Here is a 17,577-nt window from a genome sequence, read left to right as displayed (position 1 = left end):
TGTCAACAAGCAATATTATATAAATTATTGCTGTTACTACAGTAACTTGCCAAATGGTAGAAGTGGAACTTGGAAAGTGTTGAAAGCATCAGCGCATCTGGACTGCATCCTTGCCAGCCTGGAGAAGGTAAGGGTTGTTCTTTTCATTTTACACTCCATCTTGAGCCAAAGTTTGGTTCAAGATGGATTGGCTGTGGGTTACTGAGACACCTTGAGTGTGTGACAGCCTCTGAGTACAAAGTAAACAACACCGATCCATTCCTGTCAACAAAAGGCTGACACATACTTATTTATATATTCTTTTGTTTTGGATCACAATAGTTTATTTATTTATTTATTTTGTTTCTTTGCATACACAGTGGTTTTAATTGTCCTGGAAGCTCAAATGATTGTTGTAATTATTTTACACACATATAGCATCAATGTAAAGGAGCGCACTGAGTTATTACCAATCTATAATTTCAATAGGCATTCAACAGAGATGGTAGAGGTTAATATAATAGAGCAACTTAAACACACCTGTTTATTATGGATTAAAAATAATAGTGGAAAGTAAATGAGCCAAGTGGTTCTTATCTGCCGTCAAATTTTTGTGTTCACGTTTCTGAATTTGATTTCAGAAACATTTTAACTTTAAAAAAAGCAATGAAATTCCATAGACAAAAAACCTTATGGTTTAACATGTCCGATTAAAGTTTCTTACGCTTACACACCATCTAAAATGTAAGAAAACGATTGAAACTCTTCCACTCAAACTGCAAAAAGCATTGAAATTACGACGATTGAGGCAGAAACCTTAATGGACGTGTTCCTTGTGTAATACATTCATGGTATGCCATCACATCCTGTGGTTAGCTGCAGATTCAGCACTATGATAGAGTAAGATTGCTGTCACTCACAAAATGGTGGAGCTGCTAATTCACAGATTTGTGTGTTCACTGGAATACACAGATGATGGTCCACACAGCCACCCCCCTCAGTCCTCATTTATGGATGGTAATTATGTAAGTGTGTATGCAAGTTTGGAGCTATATACTAGAGCCTGGTTTGTGAATGTACCGAGATTTGGCTGAACAGAACCTCATATTGAGGATTTGGTATTTACTATTGCTTAACCCAAGTTTGAGCATCAGTACTCTCCCTTGTTAACTGAGGATTTAGTGAACTTGGTTACTTCTGCAATAAGACCTTATCCTATGGAGGACCTTTCATTTCTACGAGAGCTGTACTAATTTTAGTTCCTTAATTTTCTCTGAGCATTTGTAACATCTGTGTCTACCTGTATATGCGGATTTGAGCACTCACTACACATTTAACATACTTTGTAATATTGTTGGCAATCCATTTGCATGAAATTTTTACTTTATTAATAAATACATCTAATATGCTTTATTAGTATATTAAAATAAACTAGCTTTTATTTTACTTTTAATGTGGGTACATATTATAATTTTATGTATACCCTTTGCAGCTTTGTTCTAGTGCTCTCTGTGCATTTCGATTTACACTACTGAGCAGTTTACCGGGAACTATTTTATAAATAAATCTTGCTGGCTTTACGTATCCTTGAATTGTGGTTAAAAGTTAACTTAGACCTTATAAGGGAATGTAATGACAAACATTGCTCACTGAAAACCAAAGTAAGCAGAGGCTTCAACACAAATTAAATGTATTTTAAAGATATTGTTATTTTGTAGTTCTACTGTTTAATAATGTTGCTCTACTGTCTCTTTCTAAAACACTGCAGCCCTAAACTATGATAAAAGCAAACTAAGAAAATGTAATAGTACTGCATGTGTATATCCATTGAACAGAAAAATCTGTGAATTAGCAGCTCCACCATTTTGTGAGTGGCAGCAATCTTACTCAATGATAGTGCTGAATCTGCAGCTAACCACAGGATATGATGGCAAACCATGTCTGTATTACACAAGGAACACGTCCATTAAAGCTTCTGCCTTAATCGTCGTAATTGCATTGCTTTTTGCAGTTTGAGTGGAAGAGTTTCAATCGTTTTCTTACATTTTAGATGGTGTGTAAGTGTAAGAAACCTTAATCGGACATGTTAAACCATAAGGTTTTTTGTCCATGGAATTTCATAGCTTTTTTAAAGTTAAAATGTTTCTGAAATCAAATTCAGAAATGTGAACACAAAAATTTGATGGCAGATAAGAACCACTTGGCTCATCTACTTTCCACTATTATTTTTAATCCATAATAAACAAGTGTGTTTAAGTTGTTCTATTATATTAACCTCTACCACCTCTGTTGGATGCCTATTCCACCTATCCACTACTGTTTTGGCAAAGTAATTTCTCCTCAGACTTCCTCTAAACCTAGTACCCTCCATTTCCAGTGCATGTCTTTTTCTCACACATACCCCACTGCCCATCAACTATGTGTTCACATGCACACATGCAACTGCCAAGTGCAGCAGTTTTTTTCCCGTCACTTCCTATGTACCAGCCTGTCTCACATGACACCCCATTATCACTGTTATTCTTTTACATGTAACCTCCCTGTGCACCAGCTTTACTTTCAATTGTCACCACCTTTGCACCAAAGTTTCTTTCAAATATCACACCATTCGCACCAGATTTTGTCACACGTCAACCTTTATGCCCCCCAACAAGGTTTCTATCATGTCCCCCTACCATGCACCATTTTAGTTGCTCTTCTTTGTACAGTCTCTAACGTAATTATATCCTTCTGGCTATATGGCCTCCAGAACTAAACACAGTATTCTAGATGAGGCCGTACCAATGACCTATACAGTGGAATTATTACTTCTTTCTTTCTGCTACCGATTCCACTCCCTATGCAACCAAGCAATTGACTTGCCTTTCTCATTGCTTTGTTATATTGCTTACCTGCCTTTAAGTCACCTGAAATAGGGACTCCTAAAATAAGCTTCTGAAATAAGATATTTTCCATTTATTCCAGTGGTAAGAGTCCTTCACAAGATTTACTGAATTGTTCACTAGCTTTACTGAAACATTAGCCCACTTTGATGCAATACTTTGTTCATCCAGTATTGGTCTTCACTATATTCTTTTTGCAGCAAAAGCTGCCATTGCGCCAGCCTTGAGCATGCATGATACCCCTTTTCCTGAAAGCATCATTGCTACATACAGGACTATGATCTCTTATCCTTGCTGACTAAGCTACTTTGTACTTCCTCAGTTCTAATCCATGTGGCCTACTCAGATGTATCCTTAGGTATACATTGCAACCAAAAAATGATTTTTTCTTTTAGTTGGATCTTCATCATGGCAGAGAAAAAAAAGAAAGCGACTGGATCATACTATCGTAAACGGAAGGCTGAAAAGGAAAAGGAACAAGCCAAGGAAGAAGGTTCCTTTCTGAAGTATCATCCAAAAACAGGATGATGAAGGTTGTTCAGCCTCGAAGGTTCAATCAGGGACTGAATCAGAGTCAACATCTTTACCTACAGTCTCACAAGTAAAAGCAGAATTAGAAAAATCTAATCCAGATTTAGAAGAGGAACAGAATGAAGACCACCAGGATCAACATTTGAGCAAAAGTGAAAGTAGCACCAGTTTCAGCTACATTGACCCTGCTACGTGGGTAAACTGTGCTGATAGTATGTGACAAATTTTGGTGGAACACAGGCCAGAACTGGTCCAGCAGTTTACATTCCCTAAAGGTGCCAATTGAAGAAGATTTGTAACAAATCATTACAAACGGGAAATTGCCAATGAAGAAGTAATGCACCGTCGCTAGCTACAGTATTCCATATCAACAGACTCTTTGTTTTTCATTTGTTGCAAGCTGTTTGGTTGGAACTCAATCACAACGTCATCTCTCTCTAATAAAGGTATAACAGGATGGAAAAACATCACTGCACTTCTATCAAGTCAAGTGAGAAGTAATGCTCAACTGGCCAATTTTCAATCTTGGAGGGAGCTTGAAATATGATTAAAAGAAAAAAAACAATTGATGAAGAAAATGCGCACCTCATTAAAAATAAGGAAAAGTATTGGCAGTAAATCTTAGAATCAGTGCTTCAATGAGAGTTCTTGGTATTTAAAATCTGGCCTTACGAGGAACACATGAAAAACTGCACACTGCTGGCAATGGGAATTTCCTGCAATTTATAGAATATCTTCCGCTGTTTGACCCAGTAATGGATGAACATATTCGCAAAATAAGAGATAATGACCTATGTACACTACCTTGGGAAAGATATACAGAATGAGCTGATTCAGCTTTTATCCAACACTATAAAAGAAAACATTCTGAAATCTGCTCAGGTTGCCAAGTACTTTTCAATGATTATTGAATGTACTCCTGATGTAAGCCATGTTGAACAAATGAGCAAATCATCATTATCATCATCAACATTTATTTATATAGTGCCAGCAAATTTCGTAGCGCTTTGCAATTGGGAACAAACATTAATTAAACAATACTGGGTAATACATACAGACAGAGAGGTAAGAAGAGAACCCTGCTCGCAAGCTTACAATCTATGATCATTCACTTTGTGGATAGAGGTTCAGGAACTGATGATTGTGAGCCTGTACACATCAGGGAACATTTCTTAGGATTTCTGTCTCTAAAGGAAACAAGTGGTGCTGGTATGACGAACATTATCCTTCACCAGTTAGAAGATATGTCATTGCCTATTGAAAACCTACGTGGTCATGGCTATGATAATGGAAGTAATATGAAAGGTAAACAAAGTGGTGTGCAACAAAGAATTTTGGATGTTAACCCATGAGCCTTGTTTGTTCCTTGCAGTGCACATTCTTTGTATTTGGTTGTAAATGATGCTGCCAAGTGTTGTTTGGAAGCCACATCTTTCTTTAACCTAGTACAACATGTGTATGTGTACTTCTCAGCATCAACACGTCGTTGGGAAGTTCTAATGCGCAATGTGTCTACTCTTGCCGTGAAACCACTGAGTGACACAAGATGGGAAAGTCGAATTGATGCCTTGAAACCTCTTTGTTTTTACCTAGGTGATATCTATATTGCTCTAAATAAGATCTCTGAGGACACTACCCTAACAGGAGTGTCTGGCAATACCTCAAGATTAGAGGCACAAGGTCTTGCAAAAGGCATTTCTACTTTCAAATTTGTGGTTTCTATTGTCCTGTTGTATACCATGTTTTATGAGGTCAATATGAGTAGCAAACGTGTACACAGTGCCATTACACAACTGAATGGGACAAAGAAATTTCTAGAAAACTGCAGGAGTGACAAAGGGTTTACAAAAACACTGGTAGATGCCCGTCAACTTGCTGAGAATTTGGGGATACCAGCACTGTTTGAACCAGAGCCAGTTCGTATTAGTAGAAATAAGAAGCAGTTCACCTATGAAGTGGAGGATGAGCCTATTCTGAGCACAGAGGAAAAATTCAAAATCAACTTTTATTTTGCTGTACACAGCCATACAATCAGTAGAAGAAAGATTCACACAGATGAATGAAATTAGTTCTGTGTTTGGCTTCCTCTATGATGTTCATAGTTTGCAGAATAGAACATCAAAGGAAATTATGGAAGATTGCTGCAAGTTAGAGCAAGCTTTACAATGTGGGGACTCCAAAGATATTGATAGTATAGATTTGTGCAGTGAATTGCAATGTATTACAAGATGAGTTCCACAGTGTAGATGTATTAAACTTTGTGTATAACAATGACCTGACAGATATTGTCCCCAATACATGTATTGCTCTTCGTATCTTCTTGACCCTCCCTGTATCTGTGGCCAGTGGTGAGCCAAGCTTTTCAAAGTTAAAGTTGATAAAAACATATATGCAATCTACAATGATGCAAGAAAGACTTGTTGGACTCTTTATGTTGTCAATAGAACATGAGATTGCACAAAACATTGATTTGAAAGTACTTGCTGTTATGGTTCTGTTCAAAACCCATTCCTTGATTACAGCCATGGAGCCAGGCACATGATATAAATGTTTAAACTGTTTATTGCAGTAAAGGTATAGTCCAGGGAAGGCAAATAAACAGTAAATAGTTCAAGTTGACTGAAACAATGGATTTCCAGATCTTGGCAGACAACAGTAAATGATAAAGAAATGCAGCCAATAACTTAACTGAAACCAGGAACAGAGATACATGCAGGTAATTCAGGAACAGAGCCACATGAGCAGGCCAGGAACTTCAATGACCAGCAAAGGATTCTGGTAATGGCAGGCATATATAGGCCACAGACAGGTGTGGATAATTAACTAGCAGTGCTAGTTAACCCCTGATAGTAGGAACGGCTGAACAGCAGCTCCTCTGGAGAATCACAGGTACTGCAGGGTAATATGCACACAGAGAAATAAGGCAAATCATAACACAGGGTAAAATGCACACAAAGAAACAAGGCAGATCGTAACATTATCCCCCCCTTACAGGAGCGGATTCCCGACGCTCCATAAAAAGTCTCTTTTAGGCTTTTCTCTTCCTCTGCTTACCCCTCTTGCGGGATTTTCTAGGCGACATAATTGAGTCCTTCTGCAATGGAGTGCAGGCCAAGCCCAATTCTTCGAATACACAGAAAGAATTGTCAAGTTTGTCCACTAACTCTCTAGTATCCTCCAAAAATTTGCTTTCAGAGTCTGAGTCCCAGACTAGAGTCGGAACAGGACTGTTAATTTTATGAGAAGATGGTGAAATGCCCATGAAGCCGGTAACCAAGGTTTGTTGTTTGTGATTGTTCTTTTTATTTTTTGAAGATATAGGTTGACCAATGGAAGCAATGGACATTGATGATTTGTGAATAAGCTTAGGTGCAGAAACACAGGCTGGAATGGAAACAGAAGGACTATGACCAGGAAACTCAACTGTTGATGGAGAGTACTTCTTGCACACATCGTTAACAAAGTCCATGGTATTATGGATAATGGGGTTATCAGAATTTAAAAGGGAGAAGGCCCAGGTCTGTGGCTCCCCTCTAAAACTCATGATCATAGAACCCACTTTGTTAAATTGGTTGGCAAAATAATCTGGAGAGTCTTGAAACAGTTTCATGGAAAGCTGAAGAACCGAAATAAACTGTTTGATGTCTCCATCAAAGAAGACTGGAGGAGGATCTGATGACTTGGAAGAGGCATCTGGGCATTCTGGCTCACTGGGAAACTCTGGGGAGATCTCAACTTGAGCAGCAGTCTCTGGAGAATCCCTCACTCGGATGGCAGAGCATAAGTCCCCGACTGGGATGGCAGAGCATAAGTCCCCGACTGGGATGGCAGAGCAGGAGTCCCCCACTGGGACAGCAGAGCAGGAGTCCCCCACTGGGACGGCAGAGCATGAGTCCCCCACTGGGACGGCAGAGCAGGAGTCCCCCACTGGGACGGCAGAGCAGGAGTCCCCCACTGGGACGGCAGAGCATGAGTCCCCGACTGGGATGGCAAGCTGGGCACATTGGATGGATTGCCCAAACTGAGCACACCACTCGGACTGGACAGCACTATGGGGAGCCGCAGAGCAGACAGCACTGTGGGGAGCCGCAGAGCGGACAGCACTGTGTGGAGCAGCAGAGCGGACAGCACTGTGATGAGCCGCAGGGCGGACAGCACTGTGAGGAGCTGCAGAGCAGACAGCACTGTGAGGAGCCGCAGAGCGGACAGCACTGTGAGGAGCCGCAGAGCAGATGGATTGCCCAAACTGAGCACACCACTCGGACTGGACAGCACTATGGGGACCCGCAGAGCGGACAGCACTGTGACGAGCCGCAGAGCGCACAGCACTGTGACGAGCCGCAGAGCGCACAGCACTGTGAGGAACCGCAGAGCGGACAGCACTGTGTGGAGCAGCAGAGCGGACAGCACTGTGACGAGCCGCAGAGCGCACAGCACTGTGACGAGCCGCAGAGCGCACAGCACTGTGACGAGCCGCAGAGCGGACAGCACTGTGAGGAGCCGCAGAGCGGACAGCACTGTGAGGAGCCGCAGAGCAGACAGCACTGTGAGGAGCCGCAGAGCAGACAGCACTGTGAGGAGCCGCAGAGCGGACAGCACTGTGAGGAGCCGCAGAGCAGACAGCACTGTGAGGAGCCGCAGAGTAGACAGCACCAAGGGGTAACTCGGGCTGAACCGCAAAGAGTGGCAACTCGGGCTGAACCGCAAAGAGTGGCAACGCGGGCTGAACCGCAAAGAGTGGCAACACGGGCTGAACCGCATGGACTGGCAACTCGGGCTGAACCGCATGGACTGGCAACTCGGGCTGAACCGCATGGACTGGCAACTCGGGCTGAACTGCATAGGACCGGGCCCTCTCTGGAGCAGACTGGAGGGACAGGGCCCCCTCTGGAGCAGACTGGAGGGACAGGGCCCCCTCTGGAGCAGACTGGAAGGGCAGCGCCCCCTCTGGAGCAGACTGGAGCTCAGGAACAACGACAGCAGCTTGTGACTCGGAACTGGAGGCAGCAGCTGGAGACTCAGAACCGGGCACAGTGGCAGCAGGCTCGGGACCGGACACAGTGGCAGCAGGCTCGGGACCGGACACAGTGGCAGCAGGCTCAGGACCGGACACAGTGGCAGCAGGCTCAGGACCGGACACAGTGGCAGCAGGCTCAGGACCGGACACAGTGGCAGCAGGCTCAGGACCGGACACAGTGGCAGCAGGCTCCAAGCTGGAGGCAGATGATGTGACCACAGAGCTGGAGACAGAGGCTGGCACCTCGGGACAGGAGACAGAGGCTGGCACCTCGGAACAGGAGACAGAGGCTGGCACCTCGGAACAGGAGACAGAGGCTGGCACCTCAGAACAGGAGACAGAGGCTGGCATCTCGGAACAGGAGACAGAGGCTGGCACCTCGGAGAAGGAGACAGAGGCTGACACCTCGGAACAGGAGACAGAGGCTGGGGCCTCGGGACAGGAGACAGAGGCTGGCGCCTCAGGACAGGCGGCTGGAACCTTAGGACTGGTAACTGGGGTTGGCAGATTGGGTCTCATCCCAGGGAGCAGAACAGGTGAAGTGTAAACAAATCCAGGGTGCGGAGAAGTATCAACAGAAAATGGTCTGGAAGGCTGTCGTGGTCTGCGGAGAGGACAGGTTTGTAAGAAGTGTATATTACTTGCACAGTAGAGACACAGTTTGTTGGTTATTCTGCGCCGTCGCTCCGCTTCGGTCAGGTGGGGGCGTGGACCACCTGTGAACAGGGCATTTGTTACACTGCAGTTGTTAGTTAAATGCAAATTTGTCATAGTACTATTAAGAGGTGCTGGCAGCACAGTTTCAGCAGCAGACAGAGTTGGCTGAAGCAAATCAACAGTATTGGATTTCAGAGAAACAGATTCTGATAGTCTCCTGAGTGGGTCCAAAAGTATAGCAGAAAATTGAGCCAGCTGAGAGCGTGACAGAATTATGTCCGTTTGTAGACACTGAAGCAGAGGCTGTTCAGCCATTTGTAGAGCAGATATATTGCAGGGAGAAAACAAATGAAATCAATTGCAATGAATGCTCCAGGAGAAATCTGAAGCAGGGTTTTTCCACATGACTCCAAGGCTTTCTTTTTGGCTGGTCATTCTGTTATGGTTCTGTTCAAAACCCATTTCTTGATTACAGCCATGGAGCCAGGCACATGATATAAATGTTTAAACTGTTTATTGCAGTAAAGGTATAGTTCAGGGAAGGCAAATAAACAGTAAATAGTTCAAGTTGACTGAAACAATGGATTTCCAGATCTTGGCAGACAACAGTAAATGATAAAGAAATGCAGTCAATAACTTAACTGAAACCAGGAACAGAGATACATGCAGGTAATTCAGGAACAGAGCCACATGAGCAGACCAGGAACTTCAATGACCAGCAAAGGATTCTGGTAATAGCAGGCATATATAGGCCACAGACAGGTGTGGATAATTAACTAGCAGTGCTAGTTAACCCCTGATAGTAGGAACGGCTGAACAGCAGCTCCTCTGGAGAATCACAGGTACTGCAGGGTAATATGCACACAGAGTAACAAGGCAAATCATAACACAGGGTAAAATGCACACAAAGAAACACTTGCCTCTAAATTTGCTAAAGTAAATGCACGAAGAGTAAAAATGTAACTTTCCTCATGCATTTCTGCTACAACATGCGAGTGGTGGTTGTCTAGTCCGTCAGCTGCGAGAGACAAAGACTGGTTTGATCAAGAATGAAGATGCCGTTAAAAAGTCCTCAGGCGACCCTTTTCCTGGCCCACACCTGTGCTCTTTCGTGTACACTTGGAGTAGAAGCTAGGCTTTTCAGATGATTTTCCCCTTATATGATCCAGGAGTCAGGCCCCCATTAAAGGTAGGCTTTTGGCCAAAGTCCCAAAAGGGATGACATTCTCAAAGTTTTTGAACTCATTAAGTGGTCTTTGTATAGGCATTTGGGGTTCAGATGATTAATGGCTCTGGTTGAATAACTCCTCTAGTCCCTCATACATGGCCTGATGTAATGTCTTATTCTTTTTAGCTCGACATGCATGATGCAGCCTTCCCCATTTCTCCCCCTATTCCTCCACCTCCTCCCCTTTTGCCAATATCCAATATCCAATGCAAAATGTAAAATTTCAAATACATTTTTCGATTTACAAAATATAACATAAGCAATGTAGAGAGACAAGCGTTGGATGCCAGATGCTTTGATTTTTATTCTGATTTAGAGTCTGCTTATGCTAAGTTACGTCTGTTAATAATAAGATTATCCCTCTGTGGGGCTAACTAAGTAGCAATTTGAATCTTTAATTTTTTTACTTTTCTTATTGATATGCAATCTGATGCATATACTTTTATTTATGCTGCATATTGATATTTAAGAACCATATGCCTTTTGCTGAATATCTACTATGTTTGAAAATGCAAATAAAACGTTTAGAAAAAAAAAAAGAAAGGTAGGATTTTGGTATCTGTTACTGTACCCGTTTGTCTGTGTTCTGTGTATTGGTCTCCTGGAACATGGGGATTGTAGTTAGGGCAGTATACTACACCTAGTGCTAGGAGTTAAAGTTATGCAGCATACCATTCAAATAGAATGTTGTTAGGACCAGGGCGCTGCTATTGTATTGTTATAACTAGAACTAGAGTGGGTGTTACACGTTAGCCTGTAGATTGCTCTGTTGGTGGGCTGTTGTGTGTCCCCCTTTGCTAGGCGCCAATCCTGTGAGTCACAGACAACCAACAAGAGGAGACAGAGACTATGCGGTGTGTGTCATTGTGTGGTTTAAATTTTCTCTTGGTGGGGCCCTCACCGGTACATCGTTGAGTAAGATATTCGGGCGGGATACTTCCCTGCCTCGAATATCTGTAGCCCTTTGCCCAGGCCCAGAGAAAATCGAGATGTTTGCAGGAGTAGAGTGCTGGGTCTCTACTTCTGCCCATCACCTCAGGCACCCCCCAATGATACCATGGCCACAGGTGCCTTAAATAGGGAGAGGTGATTGATCCACCAATTAGGTTAAAAGCAAGGTCATAAGAGTTCATGGATGCTGCGCATGCGCAGTCCATCAAGATGGCGGACGTCCGCGGCTCAGGACAGGCGCTGGCAGGAAGGATAGAGAACCACGCACCAGCGCAGAGGCAGAGTCTCCCAAATCATGATTTTATGTTTGCAATGGTAGCTGCCTCTTAGATGACATATGTGTTAGATGTGTGTGTTCTATGCTTTACTTTTTTCAAAGGTTGCAGGTGAGGAAGAACTGGCAGCCATAGAACTTACTGAGACCCTGTGATTTATTACTGTATTTTCATTGGCTCTTTGCTTTTTCCAAAGTGAGCTACAAAATGTTTCTGGACCCATTTCACCATTGAATATACAATGTAGTTACCTTTCACTTCTGGAGTCAGGTTGTGTCCATATTCATCCAATAGTATCTTCTGCACCAGCGTGTCACCTAAGTGCAAGAAAAAACCTAATTTTACAATATTTTTAAAACAGCTGAAATGATAATCCATTAATTCTATTATATCTGTAAGCCCAAAAAGAAAATTTGTTATGATGTATTTGTCTAGGGTCTGATAAATATATTTAACTCCATATTCTGCTCTTTAATTTTATACCCAGTTTAGTAGCCAATCAGATCATCAGAATGTTCACAGGGGTTGGGTACGTTTCCACAATGCTGAGAAATCCGACAGCCTTGAGTCCTACAAAAGAAAAGCGATTTGTGAAAAATATGACTGCAGTTTAAACAGACTTACCTGAACACCGAATGTGCAGCTTTCCGTAGGAACCGCCATGCTGACAGCCAGGGCATCCTCACACACAGGACTCCGGCACTTCAGTTTAACGTCAGTGCGGCTGACATCAATGTTCATTTAAAGTGGCAACATGTGGACCCCGCAGGCTAAGTAACACTTAGGCTGTGGGGTCCACACATTGCACATAGCTTGCTAAGTGTTTACACACTTAGCCTGCAGGGTCCACACGTTGCCACTTTAAATGAACATTTATTTCAGTCGCACCGACGTTAAACTGAAGTGCAGGAGTCCTGTGTGTTCGGAATTCCTGGCTATCAGCATGGCGGTTCCTTTGGAAAGCTGCACATTCGGTGTTCAGATAAATCTGTTTAAATTGCAATCATATTTTTCACAAATCGCTTCTCTTTTGTAGGACTCAAGGCTGTCGGATTTCTCAGCATTGTGGAAACGATTACCACCGGTTCACAAAAGTACATAGCATTTCCGGAGATGAGAGTGCTGATTTTGTGGGAGACAGTATCCTGTTCACTCCTGTAAGTATTTGTCACGGGCACTAGGAGTTCTGCCCAGGATTCACCAGTTGATAATGCTTACCAGAGGAGCGGGGTTTACACAGCGGTCCTCTGGCAGTAGGGTGAATAGTAGGAACGTATATAACAGCAGATGGAGAGAGAATGCCAATGGAATAGATGAGAGTCAGTGACTTGCAGCTATACTGGTAGGAAAGTCAGCGACTTGCAGCTGTACTGGTAGGAGAGTAGAGTGGACGTGAACAGGTGAAGGAAGGTAACGGGAGAGTCAGTGGTCTGCGGATAGCAAGTTGTACCACTGCTGTGAAGGGAAGACTTGTCCAGGTGCAGGTAGGTAGCGGGAGAGTCAGTGGTCTGCGTATAGCAAGTTGTACCACTGCTGTGATGAGAAGACTTGTCCAGGTGCAGGTAGGTAGCGGGAGAGTCAGTGGTCGGCGTATAGCAAGTTGTACCACTGCTGTGAAGGGAAGACTTGTCCAGGTGTAGGTAGGTAACGGGAGAGTCAGTGGTCTGCGTATAGCAAGTTGTACCACTGCTGTGATGAGGTGAGGACTTGTCCAGGTGTGGATAAGTGGAGGAGTGATAAGAGTCTGTGACTGTATAAATACAATTGGAGAGCAGAGGAGCTATTCCCAAACAGATATGGAGCGTCACAGCTAATAGTCTAAAGCGGGTATGTATACCGCTGCTTAGTAGAGAGGCTTGTCCAAAGCAGATATGCAGGATAACAACTGATAGTCAATAACAAGTATGCATATCGCTGCTGAGTAGAGAAGCTTGTTCAAACAGATATGCAGCGTAACGGCTAATAGTCTATAGTGGGTATGTATACCGCTGCTGAGTAGAGAGGCTTGTCCAAAGCGGATATGCAGGATAACAACTGATAGTCAATAACAAGTATGCATACCGCTGCTGAGTAGAGAAGCTTGTCCAACGAGGATATGCAGGCACAGCAGGAGAGCTGAGACTGTAGCGGGTATGGGAACCGCAGGTGAGCAGAGCAGGTAATCCAGCAGACAGCTGAAGACACGAGCAGGACACAGGAGTCAGTAGCGGGTATGGGAACCGCCGATGAGCAGAGCAGGTAATCCAGCAGACAGCTGAAGACACGATAAGGACACAGGAGTCAGTAGCGGGTATGGGAGCCGCCAATGAGCAGAGCAGGTAATACAGCAGAAAACTGAAGATACGAGCAGGACACAGGAGACACCTTCAGAGACTCACAGGGAATGAGACTCAAGATCAGGCAACGATACCATGGCCACAGGTGCCGTAAATAGGGAGAGGTGATTGATCCACCAATTAGGTTAAAAGCAAGGTCATAAGAGTTCATGGATGCTGCGCATGCCCAGTCCATCAAGATGACGGACGGCCGTGGCTCAGGACAGGCGCCGGCAGGAAGGATAGAGAACCACGCACCAGCACGGAGGCACTCACGGTCCGGTGAGTGACAGTATTTTAGTGAAGACAAGGCTACATGTTGATGGGACAGTGCCATAATGTATATTTTGAATCAAAAGAACAAGAGCTCTGATGAAACCGTCCACTTTGGAGGCGGAGAAACGCGTCAGGATCACGTGGTATAGCTGTTGGACATACCCGCGGGTTGGACTCTCCGTGCATGCACGTTCTATTTTGGTCACTGCAGTGATTTCATTATTAGAGGAACCCTTTTTCTATGCCGGCGATTTCTACAGTCTGGAGCGCTATAGGATGATTTCCTCTACATGAGAGCTAAATAGTGGACTTCGGTTCCAGTAAGGTATCGTGCTTTTCTAAATGTGGACAAATGAGATTGGAATTTGCACTTTATGTGCTAGGAGTACATCAGCTCCACTGGATATAGGTCTTTTTCCACTGTTGAATTTTACATGTATATCTCACTCTATTTGGGAGACATATAGCGCTTACAAGAGGACAAACTAAGTGGAGAGCCTCCAGATCGCTTGTTAAGTAATTTATCTCTGATGATTGCTTGATTGGAACTATTGATGAACCATATGCTCTGAAAGTGCTCAGACTATTACAATTAGTGCTTATGCATTACATTTAAATGCTCCATTGTCCCAGCTTGATCCAAGGGTATTTTTTGCATTTTTAAATTAACACATATGTCGGTGTGTGTATGTTTTAATAAAACTTGATACAATTTACACATTAGCGCTGCCACTTGTTCTTTTGATTCAATTTATGTCAATTTGATGAGATCAGTACTCATCTTTTGTGGATAGCTGCAGATGTGTGTATCAATTATTTTATTTGTTTATCCTGCTTTAATACTTAATTAGTATTGCATTTATATGTACCTAACCAGCGCTGGATATTTTGTCCTTTTTTGCCTACACTCCATAATGTATATTTGCCTATTCCCCCTGAACTCCAGAGAGAGCAGGCAATTCTCTTCTGCAAGGTGGGTGGAAACTTGACGCCAATGAGGTTATCAAGCACAACAAAGGGAAGGTTTAAATTGGGACACCCTGAATATATATGTGTTTCACTGGCTAGGCACTCACCTGCAGGAGATGCCTTGACGCTGGCAGGTGGGCTTAAATCCCAATATAGCTATATTGTGCACCAAATTCTCCTTGATGTATTTGGTGACACATAGTGATTTATATATTGTTTGTTTCTGACCGCCAGAAACATTTTTCTTTTGTTTGCACGTGCACTTTTGTCTCAATTGTCCTTGGCTGCCGTCTCAAATGATTTTATTCACTTGTACGCATTTCATTAATTTAAAGAAGCGCATCATCTTCTCTTTTAATATATATATGCATTAATGTTGCATAATCAGCACTATGCACTGTGTGTGGCATTTGCTTGAGTATGGGATATTGCAATTTGGAGCAGAGAAGCTGACTGAGGTTTCTGTCTGAATATATTGAATTGATTGTGATAACACACTATATAAATATGACAGTCCGTGATCCTGAGAATTAAATATGGCATGCTAAAATCTATATAAGTGACAACATAATTAAAAGAGTAATCTCTCCAAGTAGAATGCATGCTGCGTGTTGATTATGCTGGCAACTTGTTATATATTTATACTTTTTATATGTAATTGTTTGTATATGCTGTTTATTAAGTACTGTTAGGCAAATATTATTTGTGAGATGCTATATAAAGTCTCTTCTTTGGCCTTACGATTTGGAACACATATTCAGTCGCTACATGACTATATTTAGAGATATTTCATACATAGAGATTTGTCTCTACAGTATTAATTATTTACAATTAATAATTAATATGCAGTTATGTACATAATCTTTCTGTATTATTTATTTATCTTTTTTTTTGAGACAAGTGTATTTTTTAAGTGGTTATGTATATGTCCACCCTACCCATTCAGCTGCAGAATAATTAAGCAGTCTTTCTAATTGGTTACTGGAGGTTTACAATTCACCTTTGTATGGTGGGCATACCTCTAATAAAATTGAAAGCCACAAAGAAAATACAGCTTAACGTTGTGTTGCACTATTTAAGTGCAGTGATATCTTTGTAATGGTTCATATGTCATGGTGATATATTCTATTAATTTGATGTTAAGAATTTTTACAGAGTTATATATTTTAATAACATTTTATAACAAATACTGCAGCACTTGACTGACTGCTTCTGCTTATGTGTTTTTGTTGTTTCTAGAATTGAGGAGGTCAGAGTTTCTCTATATAATCAGCTGCTTTTCCACTCATCTCATAGCCACTTACACTGGTTATATGGTGCCTTAGGCAAGCCTTTCCTATTTTCCTGTAGATAGTATATGTATAAATGGTGAGTTCTGATGCCATTGCTTATAATTAGTTTGTTCTGATGTCATCGCTTCAGTAATCATTCCGAATATTTCTATATTATAAGGAATAATGCACCACTAACAATAAATCATTATGTATGCCTCCTAAGGGTTTTGATTTTAGCGATACAGTAACAATGTGAGGGCACTCTCCTACTGTCTTATGGCCGGCACTTTGCCCTGACTCATGCACAAAAATGTACTTGTACAGAATTATATATAATGGTCAACAAGACCTTCTGTTACCTGTGTGACTCATTTCTTCCAGCACTGCGAGTAAGCTAGGATGTGGGTGAACAGTCTTTACACCATAGAGACACTTCCAGAATCCTATCACAGCTTCTCTTCCTGCATCCAAAATATCTTGTACCAACATCTTAGCAAATACAGAGTCATCAAGGTCATTTTTTATTGTTGAATAGTGCTAGAAGGAAAATAAGATCAGAAGTAATTATATAGACACTTTATAAGTATTTTCCACTTAATGCATATTTGAGACAACCACCACCACATTATAGGAAAACATTGTTTGTTTAATGTAAAATACCCGAAAGTTGCACTGCACATGCCCACAAAACATAGCGCACAGAGATTTGGTAGCATTTCACCTTCTTGTGACTGAAGAGGTGGGAAGGGGCGGGAAAGGACAAACTAGCATAGGTCAAGCACAATAGAGAGGTGTCCACGTATTTGCAGATGAGGCAGACCTGCATGGGTACGCATATACGTCTGTCAGGAGGCTCTGTTGCGGGTGCCCGAGGGCTGATGCAAATACACGCACTGATGATGACAGTGACAATCAGCAACACTGGCTAATCTCTTCTGATCGGATGATTGCGGATTGACCTCTCTGGCATTTCCTTTACTGCTCGCTCCTATAATATATGCTTTAGTGGGCGCACGTAACCATGTCTATTTTGCAAAATATAGCTACGCAAAATAAAATTCTACCTCTGTATGATACTTTATTTTATTTACAAAGCAAACCTTATAGTGGTTGTGTATATTGCTATAAAAACTAATGAAAACAAACTTACTTCATGCTTATGACATATTCTACAATGCAACATGTATTATACGGTCATTTTCGTTATCACAAAAACCACTGTA

At 42.4% G+C, this 17,577-nt stretch overlaps 1 protein-coding gene across 6 annotated transcripts in view; it reads right to left on the bottom strand.

Annotated features, from left to right (window-relative positions):
* Positions 1 to 17,577, bottom strand: part of LOC142108441 (NACHT, LRR and PYD domains-containing protein 12-like) — a 274,230-nt gene that overhangs the window by 178,881 nt on the left and 77,772 nt on the right. For all 6 annotated transcript variants that reach the window (XM_075192079.1, XM_075192082.1, XM_075192081.1 and 3 more), the window contains 2 exons: positions 16,714 to 16,891; positions 11,772 to 11,837 (listed from right to left, as the gene is read on the bottom strand). In XM_075192079.1, the coding sequence (XP_075048180.1) occupies positions 11,772 to 11,837; positions 16,714 to 16,891 (244 nt within the window). The remainder of the gene's footprint in view (positions 1 to 11,771; positions 11,838 to 16,713; positions 16,892 to 17,577) is intronic.

Source organism: Mixophyes fleayi, chromosome 12, assembly GCF_038048845.1.
Source record: "Mixophyes fleayi isolate aMixFle1 chromosome 12, aMixFle1.hap1, whole genome shotgun sequence".
Classification (NCBI taxonomy): domain Eukaryota; kingdom Metazoa; phylum Chordata; class Amphibia; order Anura; family Limnodynastidae; genus Mixophyes; species Mixophyes fleayi.
Note: the sequence above shows the minus strand (reverse complement) of the source record. Positions and strands in the feature narration are given on the sequence as shown.